Genomic DNA, 17,360 nt, shown 5'->3' on the forward strand with positions numbered 1-17,360 from the left:
TTCTTAGACAACTCTGTGGCTGTTAATGCATTACACCATTCATCCTGTTGCAATACACTAGTATAGGCGAATGACTGGCAGCGAAAATAAATAAATCCATTCGAATTAATGTTTAATTGTTTGTTATTGCGCATATATGTGAAGTTTTGTTTATATTCGTTGCCTGCAACTTCACTTTTGGTCACGTCCATTATATTCATAGAAAGCAACTCGCTTCGGCGTTCCACTTTATCTTGTCTCAGCTCGATGTACTCAGTGTTTTTTTGTGTTATTCATATTTTTTATACATACATATGTAATATAAAAATTGTTTATAAAGCTTAAGCTTCCCGACAGATTAGGAAGCGCTGGACTTTCCAAAGTTGTGTCTGCCGAGATATTTCAATCTCATTCTTGCAAACCCTAATATGGAAGACTCTCGAGGTATTACTAATGAGATCATGCACCTTGGGTCTAGTTTTGAGAGTACAATCACCAAGCTCAAAGTTAGTGTCGCCGCTCCGTTACCGGAATGAACGCATACCAGCAGTACAACTAATGTTACTTAATGGCAGCCTCTTGCGCTGAAGGCTACAGTGGTCTGGTTTTTAGACTAAAACTAGAGTTGATGAAGAGCACTCGACAGAGGACTCCATTACCCAATCTCCTTCTTAACTTCGATCTATCCGTGAAAATGCCCACTGCACATTTTTCCCAGCGGTTTCGCCTCGCCCACAAGTCCCTTGTATGTGGAACCGTCAGGTGAGGGTGCCAAGATACAGTGATCAAGATTGGAAGGAATGCCATAGAAGCGGTGGCGAATTTCAGTGTGTCTCTGCCCGAGTCCCTCATATACCAAACTTCCCTAAGTCTAATACTAATCTTCACTACCCAGCAACTACGAGCTATGTTTACCGGTACAACGTGTAGAATGGCATTGAGTGTCAAAGTAGGGCTCTGTGAGCACCCTCCAATTTCTTAGCTAATATGGTTCTTCCGAGCGTCCTTCACTAGACAGAAACGCCATACCCGGCATATTCGCACCAGACCCTTCCAACTAAACCCCCGACGCTTCTAGAAAGTCATTATCGATGTGCGATATTCCCGATAGAATTCCATTCCTCTTCTTTTGGCCTAAGCTGGCCGCTTTTAAGCGTTTGCTTTCTTCAAATAGCAAGTTTTAACAGGACGTGTCTGAAATAAGAGTTTGATCATAAGGAACCATCTCATAGTAGACGATTCTCTGCCAATCGCCACAAAGACATACATAGAAATCGTTAGCTCCAGAAATAATTAAGTGCTACCAAGCGATTTTTTGTACAATCTTTAACTCCTGGGTAATCGAAAAAGGGCTCACATGTCGATCGGTCTCAACGATTTCCATTATTTTATCACTACTTTCGACTTTTTGGCGGTGTCCATTGTTGGGCATTCTCAAAATTTTACTGAATCAAGCGTTCACAAAACTCTCTGAATACGAAATCTTATCTCTCTAATGCGCTATCGCACTTCTACAATGCGAAATACCGTTTACTAAAGTCACCTATTGGAAAAGTAATTGACTAATTTTGATTAAACCTGGAGAAAGTAGGCACAATATCTAATTACTATGATCCTCAAAAAGTTTAATTTAAAGCAACAGTATATTTTTTAAATTCTGGGAACAAATTACTTTAATTCGCCGTAACTTTTGAATATCACTATTCGTCTCACTTCAGTAATTACTGTCAAAATGTAATAAATCGGCTCAAATCATTCCTCTCTAAGCATTTCGCGAATGTTTACGCTCACTTTCTTTAAGCAGTTGTTCACTGCAGAACCGTTAGTGCAATCAGTAATCTATCTTAATTAATTAATGGGAAGCGATTTCCACGCCTGCAGTCGGTGCCTTTCCAGACATTCGCCATTTGGTGCGCTACACTTTTGGCGGTAATTTATGTAATCACGCATACACATACACACGTATGTAGGTGTGTTTGTAGATGAGTTTGTACTGAGCAACTTTTCATTTCGCATTTTGCTGCCGAGTTCAATGCACGAATCCACCTTCACACTCACTGCCGCTGCAGTCTGGCTAACCTCGATACCTTTATCTGTATCTGTCTGTGTGGCATGTGCAGCTGTGGCAAGTCAGTGACCGCTGAAGCGACGCGCGGCTTAAATCAATCAATGATCTGCAGTCTGTTGGGAAAAATCTCCAGCGGCGCGGTGCGGCGCGGCACATTGAACTCGACCGCCTACCCAGTAATCAGCCAAATATAAATACGCAAACACACACATGCATACATTCATTCATATGTGCACTTACGGCTTAATGCTTGCGGCGGTGCGCTGCGTGAAAGGTAAGTGTGTGATAAAGGCATGATAAACCTTTGTGCATGAAGACTGAAGTCTACGCAGTCCAGAGTAAGCCATTGAGCGATTCGCTGGGGAAATGATACCTGTGAATGGGCGTCTGACAGCGTTGACCTGCATTAACGGAGCATTAACTCACAAAAATTGTATGCATTTGAGCTGAATTTGTGAATCACAATGCGGCGCTGAGCGGGAATGACAAAATTCTAATTGGACTATGGAGAGAAAGGCCAATTTGCAGCTAGTCATGAGGAATGGAATTATATATTAAAATACTCAAGCGTTAATTGTCTTGATTGAAGAAAATGTTTTAGTTTAAGTAATTAACGGGTGATTTTTTTGAGGTTAGGATTTTCATGCATTAGTATTTGACAGATCACGTGGGATTTCAGACATGGTGTCAAAGAGAAAGATGCTCAGTATGCTTTGACATTTTATCATGAATAGACTTACTAACGAGCAACGCTTGCAAATCATTGAATTTTATTACCAAAATCAGTGTTCGGTTCGAAATGTGTTTATCGACAAATTTTGTTCAGCGATGAGGCTCATTTCTGGTTGAATGGCTACGTAAATAAGCAAAATTGCCGCATTTGGGGTGAAGAGCAACCAGAAGCCGTTCAAGAACTGCCCATGCATCCCGAAAAATGCACTGTTTGGTGTGGTTTGTACGCTGGTGGAATCATTGGACCGTATTTTTTCAAAGATGCTGTTGGACGCAACGTTACGGTGAATGGCGATCGCTATCGTTCGATGCTAACAAACTTTTTTGTTGCCAAAAATGGAAGAACTGAACTTGGTTGACATGTGGTTTCAACAAGATGGCGCTACATGCCACACATCTCGCGATTCTATGGCCATTTTGAGGGAAAACTTCGGACAACAATTCATCTCAAGAAATGGACCCGTAAGTTGGCCACCAAGATCATGCGATTTAACGCCTTTAGACTATTTTTTGTGGGGCTACGTCAAGTCTAAAGTCTACAGAAATAAGCCAGCAACTATTCCAGCTTTGGAAGACAACATTTCCGAAGAAATTCGGGCTATTCCGGCCGAAATGCTCGAAAAAGTTGCCCAAAATTGGACTTTCCGAATGGACCACCTAAGACGCAGCCGCGGTCAACATTTAAATGAAATTATCTTCAAAAAGTAAATGTCATGAACCAATCTAACGTTTCAAATAAAGAACCGATGAGATTTTGCAAATTTTATGCGTTTTTTTTAAAAAAAAGTTATCAAGCTCTTAAAAAATCACCCTTTACTTTTAGAGAAGAATCAAGAAGGACTCTGCTTCTTCTTTACTGGTGTAGACACCGCTTATGCGATTATAGCCAAGGCTCCAAGCAAAGCCAGATCCTTCTCCACCTGGTTTTTCCAACGGAGTCCATTCGGACAACATGACCTAGCCAGCGTATCTGCTGAAGATTCAAGCTCATAGGTATATGTATGCATTTAGTAAAAAACTTGGGAAGAAGAATTCACCCACAAGACCATTCAAAGAAGCTGCTACATTCGCAGAGTTTTCTGCAAGACCTTATTCACCTAATTAAAACCCGAGAGCAAATGATTTTGAAGAACATTATAAGTAAAGTTTTTACCTTTCCTCCTCACGCACTGCAAATGCCAGACGATATAATTCTTTCTGTTTAATTGTTGCTAAATCTTCACCTATTCGCCTCACTACTCTATTCGCTGGCTTTCCAATAAAGCTGAATGCTGTTGTTGTTGTTGTTATTGCTGCTATTGTTGTCCTCAATGTTGACACAGATTTACAATTAAGTGATTTTAACCTGTTCTACGTGCTTTGCGAGCGTTTCTTTTCGTGCGAAATTTTGTTGTTTGCCTTATTGTTGCATTGCTTTCGCAACACAGTCTGCTTATTGTTGTTGCAACTGCCATTTCCTTCAACAATCTGCAGCCACTACAAACAATCGTATTCTAGTTCTTGACCTTTTTCTTTTGTCTCACCAAATTGCAAGCGAGCAGAGCAAAGGCGTAATGAAAAAATAAGTAAATCACAAGCAAAAGTAATCGAATTCGGTGGCGATCGGCCGAGTCGCTGCGGAGGAGGGGGCAAGAAGAAATTGTGCTACGACAGGCCTGAATAGAGATGAACTGGTTGTGGAATGTAATTGAAAAACGGCGAATAGGCGTTGCAGCAACAACGAATGCTGCCAAGGTGTTCAATACAGCAATGCTAGCGTGAGCAGACAACAACAACAACAGCAACAAGTGTGCCAACGACAAAACTTCATTTCGTCAAACAATCAAAGTGAAGCAGTGAAAAAACGGAGGCAAAATGAAAATCGAGCCTCAAGAATGGCAAGCAGAAAACAGAAGAAAGGCAGAGAACAACGTCTGACACTGTTATTTTGCGCCATTGTGCCCCCCGCACTGCCCGCACACCTGCGCATTGCTGTCATTGTGAATGCGGCCACAAAAGCGTTGATCCCTACACTAAATCGATTAGCCCAGTTGCCTAGAAAATGTGAAAACAACAAATTGTTATGCTTTTGCTGTCGTCTTTGTTGTTGTTGCTGTTGTTGCCTCCCTCACCTCAACTCAACTGAACGCAGCTCAACTCGACAGAGCTCAAGAAGGGCATAAACAAACTAACTAACTAGAAATCTCGCCGAGAGTAAAGCAACAACAACAACACAATGCTGCCGAACAACAGTAACTAGTCTACAGCCAACAACAACAACCAATGCAATTGCAGCAAATATTGACAGCAGCGAAGTCTGATAGAGCAACAGCAACAACAACAAGAACGACTAAAGTAGTAAAGTAATAAAAGCAGCACGGTGTGTTGTAGTTGTAGCGGCAGCCGCTGTGGGAGTAAGTCAAGTGGCTGTGTGGCAGCTGCAACAAGCAACGGCAGTACGCAAATTCTTGCCACGTTTTGGCCTAGCTACAGGACCCAACACAGACATACATACTTACATATGTATGGTTGAGTAGGCATACTGCAAGCAATAGCTGCAGCGCTTCAGCTTCCCAGCAAAAAACTTTTTTCTGCCTTTCAAGCCGTTCCTCTCCGCGCAACCGACTTCCTTACTCTTTTGTGCTGCACATACATATGCATTGGTTTACAGTTTTAGTGGGTGTCGAATTCGGTTGCGATTTATGAAGTGATGCATGAAATTGCTCTCAACTATACTCTCTCGCTCGCCAGTTGCCTTTGAGGCACGAGCAAGTTCGTTACAATTTAGTTGTGTAATTCCAGCTAGTTAGTAATGCAGGGAGCATAAAAGCAAAGAAAACAATTAATTTCGCACACTGAAGTTCAACTTTGTAATGAATGTGAATTTCGACAAATTATCGGCTATCAGAAATTACATTTTTGGTTATATAAATAATGTTTTGGTTATTTTCATGGATGCCTCATACTTCTTATCATCAAAAACAAGTAGCTATTAATCTGAGCTCGATTTGCATGCAGTTCTTTGCCGATTAGCAAATCGTGACAATGTTATAAAATCGGCTAAGCAACATGTTGATAGCGGATCCTGCATATAACTGTAAATATAGGTGATTATAGGTAATTCCTCGGAGCTATATTTCCATCCACTCAATTCTGATAAAATTTGCAAGCCTTTTAAGTCTTTGGATCCTACTTTACCATCCATCCACCTCTCTGGTTCCACTTTACGTCGGCATACGATCCACCCGCAAAAGTTTCTTCCAGCCGGAGCTCAGTTTAAAGAACTGCAGAGTTAAGAATGTTTTGTCGTTTGAGCTGATGCTTATAATACTTGATATTAAAGCTTCAATTAAAGAAGCCATACCATAACACCATAGCCATAACCAAAAAAGAATCAATTGATAGGTATATTTATGGCTATGGCTATCGCGTTATGGCTTTATGATAAGGACCACTAATTGGAAATATTGTAGCCCGTAAAGATGATTCAATCAGCTGTTTTATATGGTTCTAGTTAATGCATCTATAACTGAGCCCGAACCAATTATAATGTTGCATGAATTCTTACATAAATGTTGCCGCAACATGTTGCGCCATATAGCTATTTGTTGAAATCTGCAGCACGCTAGTGAAATACGTACGACTGTCGCCACAGCCACCACTGGTTGTTCATGACTTCCAGTGAGCGCGCTCTCTTCACCAAATTCACTTTCCGCTTCGTTCAAAAGATTGACTGCAGAGAGAAGTCTCCACCGCTTGTGCTCACGGCCGCACATACCCATTTAACACAGGCAATGCTTAGCTGTGCACGCAGCAGCTACTGGCGCTGAGCGTGGGCAAATCCTGCTTGCATTGAGCGGCTTTTGTTTCGAGTAGCGCACTCTTTTCAAATGTGTGTGTGTGTGTGTGTGTGAGGCGCACACTCTACACGTTTCGTTAAGTCATGCTCCAGCCTTCGTGACTTCCAACTGGCATTGGCGGTGTGCCGTCGTCGCAGTCGTCGTGCTCCAGCACGGTGCATTTTGAGTTTGCGTTTAATTCATTTTTCTTCAGTCCACGACGATTAACCATGCCGAGCGGTTGGGTGTATTCGTGAAAGCGGCGTTATTAAGTTTTATTGCCAATTGTAATGAAATCATTGCATTAAAGTGAGCCAATTATTAATTGCAGAAAATTGTGAAATCAAGTGAAGCGCACAAAATAGCTAACGGTTGTTTAGCGCTGGCAAAAGCCTGAAGTGCCACTGTGAAAAGTTACTGGTGCTTGCGTGTATATGCGTTGATCGGATTTTCCATGCATGTAAACGCCAAGGAAGCTTAGTAGAAATTTTCGTGAATATTCGTGTAATTTACTGAATGAAATGAACGACAGCGTGTCGAAGTAAAAAATCGTTAAAGGCGAAATTGTGCCAAACGAAGCAAACAGCCGAAGTTGCTAAAGCAAATAGGCTGGCAGGCTGTTAGGCAGTCCGTTAGCCAGTCAACAAGCCAGTAAAGTAACGCGCATAGTTTTCGGAGGATAAGTTTTGCAACACGCTCACGTTCTAGGCAACGTTGCGGCGTTCAAAGGGGGTGTAAAAATTTCACATCCTTCACCCAAGCACTGTGCGTGTGTGTTTGTGTCTCGAACTACTAGTGGCTAGCATGCTAGGAATATCATATACAAAAAACAACAACAAATTAAGTGAAATACGAAATCGCGTGCTATTGACCAGCGCATGTCATAAAAAAAAAATTGAGATTCGCACGTGCTACAACAACAATCGTTAAAGGAAGTGCGTACCCAAAAGTTCGATATTTGTACTTGAACTGCCGAAAATAGCCAAGTGCTGTTAGCAGGAGTGTTAAATTTAGTCGGTTCATGCAAATTTATACCGTGGCGCGAAATCTGAACGCCCCAATGTTTGTGCTGCTAGAAACCGTTAATTGCTGCGAAACATGAAATTCGCAAGTTAATACATTGACGGACTCTACGCCACACACTTATGCGGACCAGTGACCAAAATTGTGTTGTACACGTGCAAGGCACGTCACTCACGAATCCTGCGAGACTAATCAATTTCACAAAACATTTGCCCCAAACGAAAATATAGCAAAAAATTCTATGAAGAAAAATCGTGAAAATAAAAATGAAAATGAAATGTGTGAAAATCATGTTGAACGCCTATAAAATCAGACGGATTATGGCCATTGTGCAAAGCGACGAGCGCCAGACACTCCACTCATGAAAAATACACACACCCCCAACACTCACACACGCCTTAACACACACATACATCATTGTAGGCCTAAAATTGGCTAAAATCTAAACAAAAGTGAAACCGCAAAGCAAAGCAATAAAAATTAAGCCGAAAGGTGGTGCGAAGGACACGCGCGAAACGCAAGAACGCGTGCTTTGTGTTAATTAAAAAAGTTGAGAGGTCAAAGTCTGTGTGTGCAAAGAAAATACAAGCGACACTCGCGGGCTTAACTCAAGCAATAACAACAACTACGCGCCGCAGACACAGCAATCCTTTCGCGTGAGCAGCGGAATTTAAAGCGAAGCGACAAAGCATAAAAGGACTGCAAATGACGCATAGCTCAGCGTCAGCAGCTTCGATTTTGTTTGCCCGCTGTGTCAAACTTTCGTTTTGGTTTGAAGCCTTGTGGCAGATGCCGCATATTCCACGGGCGTATTAAGATCAACAACTGGAACCGCGATAAAGTGTTTGTGATAGACAAGCGAAGCAAAGTTTTACAAATTCTCCACTTTTTCGAAATCGAAATATTTTCTAAATTATTTTCTCGCTTAAAACTCGCGTAAACCCAATTGCGTGACGAATATTGTGAATGAAAAATATTAATAATTAATTAATCTCCAACTTGTAGGAGACAGAGTGACCGACTTGCCGCTTCTTGAGCACGCAAGCAAGGCACTGAAAAAGAAATATCAACATATCCAAAAAACTAAACAATTAGAGAGAAATAATAATTTCCATTTGAGGTTAGAAATAAACATAAACACATATCCTGCATACTTAAATGTGCGCGGCGAACACAATTGCAAGAAGGACTCATGACACGCGAGCACAAGCAAGTGAAATTCGATACATATTATCATATACGTTCCAAAGAGAGACAAGTCATGCATCCACGTGCATAAAAAATACCTAAACTCACATATCTAACACAAATAACAACTAAGGCAGCGCCTAAAACAACAGAAATCATGCAAAATCGACAGCGACAACAGTGTACCACCTGCCACTGCAGTCGCCGGCAGCAGCGCACAACGCTTCAACAACACCACCACCAACATCAATACACACGACAGCCGCAAGGTCGGCTCAAATTTCGCACAACAACACGCCTGCTGCCACCACTGTGGCCGTTACTCCTCTCCTTACTGCTGCTGACCAGCCAGCCACGCAGTTCGCTAGCCACACGCTTTAACCGCCAAAGTCAGGGCCACATTTCGTACGGCGCCGCAAGTGGCGCCAATAGCCTGCCCTCGCCACACTTTCCACTCGATGCCAATAGTGCGTACGCGAGCAGCGGTGCCGCAGCCGGCAAGCATCACGCCAACATGAACAATGATGTTTACTCGGTGGCCGACAGTCAGGCCATGACCGATGATTATATGGCGCAATTTGGCAAGCCACCTGCGTCACCACCACCACCGATAATACCACCATATCTGACGCACACGCATTCGACGTCCGCCGACAACACGCTAATCGTGCACCACCAACCGCATCTGAGCAGCTGTCAGACGGTGTGCGCGTGCAAGTGGAAGGGCGGCAAACAGACGGTGGAGTGTATCGATCGGCAGCTCATACAGATACCCGAGAACATTGATCCGTCAACACAGGTGCTGGACATGTCGGGCAATAAGTTGCAGACGCTGTCGAATGAGAAATTCATACGCGCCAATTTGCTGAACTTGCAGAAGTTGTATTTGCGCAGCTGCAAAATTGGTGAAATCGAACCGGAAACGTTTAAGGGACTTACCAATCTCGTCGAACTGGACTTGTCGCATAATTTGCTGGTTGTCGTGCCCTCGCTGGCGCTCAGCTACATCTCATCGCTGCGTGAACTGACGCTGGCTTCCAATCATATACACAAGATCGAGTCAAACTCGTTCGCCAGCACGCCGTCATTGCACAAGCTTGATCTGTCGCACTGTGACATTCAGTCCATAGCACCGCTTGCTTTCGATGGTTTGGAGGGTTTAACTTTGCTGCGTCTAAACGGCAACAAGCTGGGTGTATTGCAGCCGCGCACCATCGAAACACTGAGCAAATTGCATGGCATCGAACTGCATGATAATCCATGGCTCTGTGACTGTCGCATGCGAGATGCAAAGCTGTGGCTGACCCAAAAGAACATACCATATCCCGTGGCGCCGTTATGTGCCGGAGGGCCCGAGCGTGTCGTCGATCGCACCTTCTCCGAGCTGCAGGTGGAGGACTTTGCTTGTCGACCGGAAATGTTGCCTATCAGCCATTATGTGGAGGCGACTATGGGCGAGAACGCTTCGGTGGTATGTCGCGCTAAAGCCATACCTGCGGCCGTGATAAATTGGTATTGGAATGGCAGACTATTGTCAAATAACAGCGCGTTCAGTTCTTATCAACGTGTACACATCTACGAGAATGGCCACTTTGAGAAGCATTCGCGGTTGGTGCTCACCAATGCGCAGGAAACAGATTCCAGTGAATTTTACTGCGTGGCGGAGAATCGTGCGGGCACAGCCGAGGCCAACTTCACGCTGCATGTAAGTATGCGTGCCGCAGGCATGGCATCACTCGGAAGTGGTCAAATTGTGGGCCTCAGTGCTGCTTTGGTAGTTTTAATTGTATGCATTTTGCTGGCGGTCATGTTTCTGCTGATGCGTGTCAAGCGCCAACCGTACACTGAAAGCAAAACGCCCAACCACATGGAAGTGGTGACCAGCGTCAACCATCAAAACTCCATAACGAACAAAACTCAACCCATTACCGGAAATGGCAGCATAGGCGGCGTCGTCATAGCCAACGGCGCAATACCGAACTGTATAGACACTTCAGGTACGCTAGAACGGAAGGGTAGCGCAGCGATGTCCGCGAATGAGGGTGGCTTCACCAATCCTGTGCAGAAACCGCCACGCCTCACGGACTTGCCATACTCAGCCACTGGCTACGACAACAACGGCAGTGCGTTGTCAACAGCGCCATGCTACCTTTCGCCCACAGCATCGGCTGGCAACAACCCAGATCTCATTAATGACACAAAACGTTTCGGTAGCGATGAGTTTGCCGATCTGAAAATACCTGCGATACTAACTGCTAATTTGGGCACCGAACTGGGCAACTCTAGTGGCGAATACAGTCGCGCTGGTGGTTGCGACTCACTCTATCCCTCTGGATTGTGGGAGAATACGCCAGCGGGCACCTCTTCCGCGGACGATCTCTTCATGAAGCGCTACACCGACAAAACGCCTATCATTGAGTCGAACCAACTGTACGATCTGCATGAGCGAACCGTCGACTACTTTAGCAAAACATTTCCACGTACGCACTACAACAACTTGCAGCTAGCCGGAGGTTGTGCGTCTACCAACGGCAGTAATGGTGGTGGTGTCGGCGGCATGTTGCACAATCCGTCCACGTCATCGGCAGCGCTGCTGCACAACTCGAACGGTGGCATGGGCGGCACCCACTCGACCGCCTCAACAACCACCACCAATCTCTCAGGCTCATCCAGCGCGTACGTGGGCGGCGGCTACCCCAACGACTACGGCCTACCACTGGTGCCTGGCGCCGAACACCAACACAACCATCACCTGCAAATGCACCCACTACAACAACTGCAACAGCATATGACGGCAGCAGTGGCGAGTCAACACGGCCTCGGTGGCAGCGCCAGCGCCAGCGGCAACAGCAGCAACCACAGCAGTCCACACTTCAGCAGCAGAACACTGCCACGCCTGCACGAGCATAGCGGCAGTGGCAGCAGCAGCAGCGGCGCCGGACTAAGCAGCTCCAGATCCTCGCCCACACCGGCGACGACCGCAGTGGCGGTGACGGTGACGCAAAACGGCACGGGCCAAGCGCACACTTCAATTCTGCCGAACGGACAACCGGTGAACGCCAAGACAATACGCGTGTGGCAGAAGGGTGGCGTGCCAGTGCTGCCACCGGTGACGGCGCTGAAGCGCGCGCTGACGAGCAGCAGCCGCAACTCACCGGACGAGGGCTACCAGGAGGGCTGCGGCACTGACGTGTAAAACGAGCCAGCGACTAGCAACAGCGAGACGTTCCTTACATTATAGGCGCAAAGGTACTTGGTGGAGTGCGACGACGACACAAACTTTTTGATTTTCGATATAAGTTTTGTATATTTTTGTAAATTTAGCAATTAGTTTATGCTTAAGTTGTTGAATTTAAGTGAATTTAAGTGAGTTTTTGCACAGCTGTACGCAAGGCGCGTCAAATAGTTTTTAATTCATTTTTTTTTTTTTACTAATTTACTTTCTATATAAAAGAGGAACAATTTCGCACATCCATACTAATACTAATACTAATACAATTGACTGCAAACGAGGAGAGAATGACGACGATTAGATTTTTGTACTGAGCAGCTGCGCTCCGCACTTGGCCGTTTGTGAGGCTGACGGAGCGCGGACCTGCATAACTACTACTACTGCAGTTCGCCAGTGGTAATAAACGTGAATGTGATAGTGTTTGAGTAATTCATAACTAAAGATAATAATTGAAAATTGTGTAGAAGGATGAAACTTTTCATTTAATATAAATATATATATATATATAATATAATAGATGCATAAGTCACAAGATAAATGAATTTCGAATGCATAACTACAAGTATACTTTTAGGGTTAATGTAAATAATTACTAACAGCTAAAATCGTAAGAGCAGCACTTAGTTAAGTACCAAATAAAAAGTAAAAATAAGTGACAATTAAAAGCAGTCACAGTGTTTCAAAGTTGTGAGAAAAAACAAAAAATACGAAAGTTAAAAAAATATATTTGTGTAAATGAAAATTCAATGGTAAACACTGTTCGAAAAAAGTCGCCGCAAACTGACTGCAAGTGGTGCATAATATTGAAAAAGTAAATATTTGGCGCGCAGTTGGAAATATTCATGTGGCAACTGAAATTCGGGAGTCCATTGAGCGCGCCTAAAATGCGGCAAGTAAACTTTCGGCAATGTTTGCGCTAAATGTTCGTGTGGTGTTGCAAGCAACCAAAGTCCGAAGCGCACTGTAAGTTGGAAAACAATTAATTTTGCAATCAAAGTACTTTTGTTGCTTCATTGTTTGCATTTTATTTGCATACTTTCCCAACAAACTTTTACAGATTTCTGCATTTTTTGTATTCTTTTTTTGTTTTACATTACATAATGAGCACGGGGCCAGTCTTTGAATTTCAGACTACAGACCAATGATAAGTGAATTTGTTTAGCGTTACTTTAGGTAGCGGAAATAATTCATGTTTACAAAGCGGTGGACATAATGTTATTCATATTCGGAAGTTCAAGTTGAAAACAGCAGTTTTTTGTTTACGGCATAATTGATAATACTTGAAGGGAGTTTTGGACAGTTTAAAGCTTTTTGATACAATTGGTATATTCTAAAAATTAAAGCTCCACGAAACGTTGTATAAAACTATGCAATATATAAATTGTTTGTCCCTGAAATCTCTTAGGTTTCGAAGCCATAATGTCCAAGTATAGTATACAGTTGCTCAAATACTTAAGTATTTAGTGGAATTAACGGGCCCTGATAGCGTGAGAAGATACCATATCCCAACTGTTTTAGTTCCTATTTTTAAGCTAATGAATAATAATAACTTAAATTTTAACGTGTCTGTACCAGAAATTTCACATATTGAGCGAGTGGCTCCCAATTAAAGGGAGTTATGTCAGAAACAGCTGCTTTTAAAGAAAAAAGATAGGAAAATTCATAACTAAAAATGTTTAAAAAGGGCAGAAATATTTTCAATATACAATTATTCATAACAATATTTTAAAATTACGCCACTTTATTCCTAGCTTTTATACTAATTAGCAGTTAAAACTTCGCCCAAAAAATGTGATAAAATGTTTACTTTAGCGGCACAAATAACCTTTTATTTCCTCAAAAAAAACAAAAATAAAAACTTTAGGTATGCAATTTCAATATGTCGTCACCTAAAATGCAATACAACGTATTATGATTAAAATTGAAATGCGTTGTCAGATATAATAACCAATATATAACCATTTTATAACCAAAACTCAAATTTTGTTGCAATATTAGTGGTGTCTATTATATTGTTTTTCCTTCGCCTGTAAACTTATGAAGAAATATAACCAATATATAACCATTTGATAACCAATATATAACCATTTTATAACCAAAATTCAAATTTTTTTTTCAATTTGAGTGGTTTTCATTATAACGTTTTTCCTTCGCCTGAAAACTTATGAAAAAAGATAACCAATATATAACCACTTGATAACCAATATATAACCTTTTTATAACCAAAACTCAAATTTTGTTTCAATATGAGTGGTTTCCATTATAATGTTTTTCCTTCGCCTGTAAACTTATGAAAAAAATGTTACGTTAGTTTGCATTTTGGTGACGATTTGTACCTCAAACTGTCCGTTGTTGAGTCACTTTTTAAAAAAATGATTATAACTCAACCAAATACTTTATGTAAAACTTTAATTTGCTTTGATTATTAAAAAAAAAAATATTTCACTAAAATTGTAATAATATTACAACTGTTTTTAAACCCGAACGCTCACTTGTCTCCTACCATTAGTATTATAGTAAACTTTTACAAGTTTCTTAATCGAATTAGCTTTCGAATATGAATATGAATAGCTTTCACATCTTTTGTCATGAAAGTTCTGAAAGCTTTTACTTATCATTGGTAATCGACGCTGTTGAACTTTTCTTTCACTTACACTTTAAATACTGCCGAATTGGATTACTATTACAACTAAGTAGACTAACCATTAGTAGACATGTGTAAGATGAAGTTTACAGTTACACAAACCCAATACCAGTGTTTAAATGTAAGCGTTATGAAAAGTAGGAGCATTACTCGTAAGCGTGGCGGACTGTTGAAAAGTAAACAAATTAAATCTAAAACTCGGCTCTTTTTATACTTTTTTACACTCTTTCGAGAGTAAGCACAGCGCTGTAATTTAATTAAAGCGAAGATAGTTTGTTTCATTTTTTATTAAATAAATAGTTTCAAAGTTGACGAACAAACAGGAAAAGTATGAAAAGCAGCGCAGTTTAGGGAAACATGCACATACACACAGAGACAAATTCATGGAAAAATCCACTTTAAACATAACTAGAGACAGACATACATACATTTCAGCAGGTGAATATACGAAATTTACACACGCAACTGTATGCAAGTTAGAATGAGAAGTTGAGCAAAGTAAAAACACAAAAGAGAAGATAAAATGTATAAAATAAAATATTTTTATAGCATACTTAGTACTTGAAAGCAGATAGTGTAATAATAATAACACAGAACGGTATAAGTGCGTGCTTTGGCCAACGCAAGTGAGGCATGTGTGTGTGAAAAAGAAGCAACAGAAATTCGAAAGCAGGAAACTTGAGTATGCCGCAGCGTTGTAGAGTAAGGAAGAGTAAGCGTGGCTTGTGTCTTAAGCACAGCAAATGTTAGTTTAGCTTTGTGTCGATTGAAAGCCAGAGCACAATGCGAGACTGACGCACACAAACTCACACTTGTAGTCAAGCAAAGCGATAGGCAGGTGTGCGTGTGTGTATGCATGGAACATATGAAATGGAAACCGCAAGAATTTATGGCTCAGTGCAAGAAATCGAGCAGAGTTTAGGCAATAACCGTAAATAAAAATACGACATACAGACCGCACAGACATCGACCAACAGCTACAAAGTCAGACCTAAACGAAATTTGCATACGAAAATGTAAATAAAATAAAATATCATGCATCAAATTCATTTACACACCAACACACAAATGCCCACTGTACAACAAAAAAGCAAAAACAAAGAAAAATGCAAACAAATATGCCTGCAAATCCTTGCGGACTTAGAACTACATTTCAAGCCGCAGCTGCCGAAATTCCTTGAAAGCTAACGAATATTATTGTAAAGTTGCCCACATTGGAATGTGTCATGCGTGTAAATTGAAAGCGAAACCATAAAACTAAAATCAATTCATAGACTTATGTGCTTGGGACAAATCCGAAAAGCACCACAAATGAAATAAGTAATTATTGTGTCACGATAAATACCCCCCCTCAGTGTATAAACTCCGAGCAAATGTGTGTATAAAAGTAAAACAAAAAAATATTAAGAAATCACATTCCTTGCGCTCAAAAAATGGTTACAAAAGTATAACAATAATTTCAAAAGTTACGTAATCAAATAAAATCAATACACCTGTAAGCAGTTGATAGTCAATATGCGTTTGTAAATACTCATGAATGTAAAGTAAAATTGCTGTGCTCCCGCTAAAGCGCTCATTTGTACATACAAACACACACACACATCCACACATAGACCCCGAAATATATTTTCCCAAACGTTTGAAGCATGTAAATTTGTAATAATATGTTTTCGCGTGCTATCGACGTCGTCAGTTGTAGGTGACCAACGTCACTGTAAATTGTATCATAAGCAAGCGTGTTTGGCGAAGCATCAAAACAACTACTAAATATAAACGAACGATACAAATAGCAACTACAAACACAACAAAAATGCAAGTTTCATGCCAATGTGGCGCCACAGCACACAACAAACACTGCAACTCGTGACAGAATGGCGCCTGAAAGTAGGCTAGCCAGGAGCCTGCAACTCCAGCTTCACACGAGCATGCAAACCCACACACACATATCCACACTCACATATCAACACTCACATATTAATACTCGTATCGCTGTTGGGTAAAAGCAGCGGAACACTAGCGCATACACACACACACAAATACACTCATACATATACCGCAACTTATATCATTCATGCATATGTAAGTAAGAAACCATTAAGGACTAATAATCTAGTTTATAGTAGCTGTTTAAGTCTATATTATATACGTATATGTATATGTAAAAAGTAAATGCGAAAATTAAACATTATGTGTATGTATTTATGCATCTGTATTTGTAACTGTATGGTAAACCAAAGACTTTTTTCTTTGAAATAAAAACCTAAAACAATAAGTAAACGAAACAAAAACAAAATATGTATAATGAAAGAAAATTACACAAACCACACGAGGGAAATGCGAATTAAAATAAAAACAGAAAGCATTAACGTATATATATGAGCTGTAAATCCCATATATATAGGAGAATATAAAAAAATAATCAACATGTGTTTTATTACTCATAAAACGGTGCATCCATCAGGTGACACGAGCGGCTGCTTGCCGCACGACTCCACGATTTCCAGCGCAGAAGGTGTCATAAAGTAAGTACGCGTCGTATAACTGTTTTTGATTAAGAATGCCAAGGTGCGAGACAATGTGGCGGCAGGTCAGTGGGGAAACAGGTATGGGTGCATACGTTACGGCAATAAAACCGGGAATTATGCGGACCAGTGAATGCCTAAATGTTATGCGCTT

General features: G+C 41.5%; 1 protein-coding gene across 1 annotated transcript; it reads left to right on the forward strand.

The window, feature by feature from the left end:
- The first annotated feature begins 6,769 nt into the window (after positions 1-6,769).
- Positions 6,770-17,103, forward strand: LOC105233383 (uncharacterized). The gene has a single exon (XM_011215458.4). It carries the CDS (start codon positions 8,966-8,968, stop codon positions 12,002-12,004), a length of 3,039 nt encoding a protein of 1,012 aa, XP_011213760.2. The 5' UTR covers positions 6,770-8,965; the 3' UTR covers positions 12,005-17,103.
- The last annotated feature ends 257 nt before the right edge of the window (positions 17,104-17,360 follow it).

Source organism: Bactrocera dorsalis, chromosome 1 (assembly GCF_023373825.1).
Source record: "Bactrocera dorsalis isolate Fly_Bdor chromosome 1, ASM2337382v1, whole genome shotgun sequence".
Lineage (NCBI taxonomy): Eukaryota > Metazoa > Arthropoda > Insecta > Diptera > Tephritidae > Bactrocera > Bactrocera dorsalis.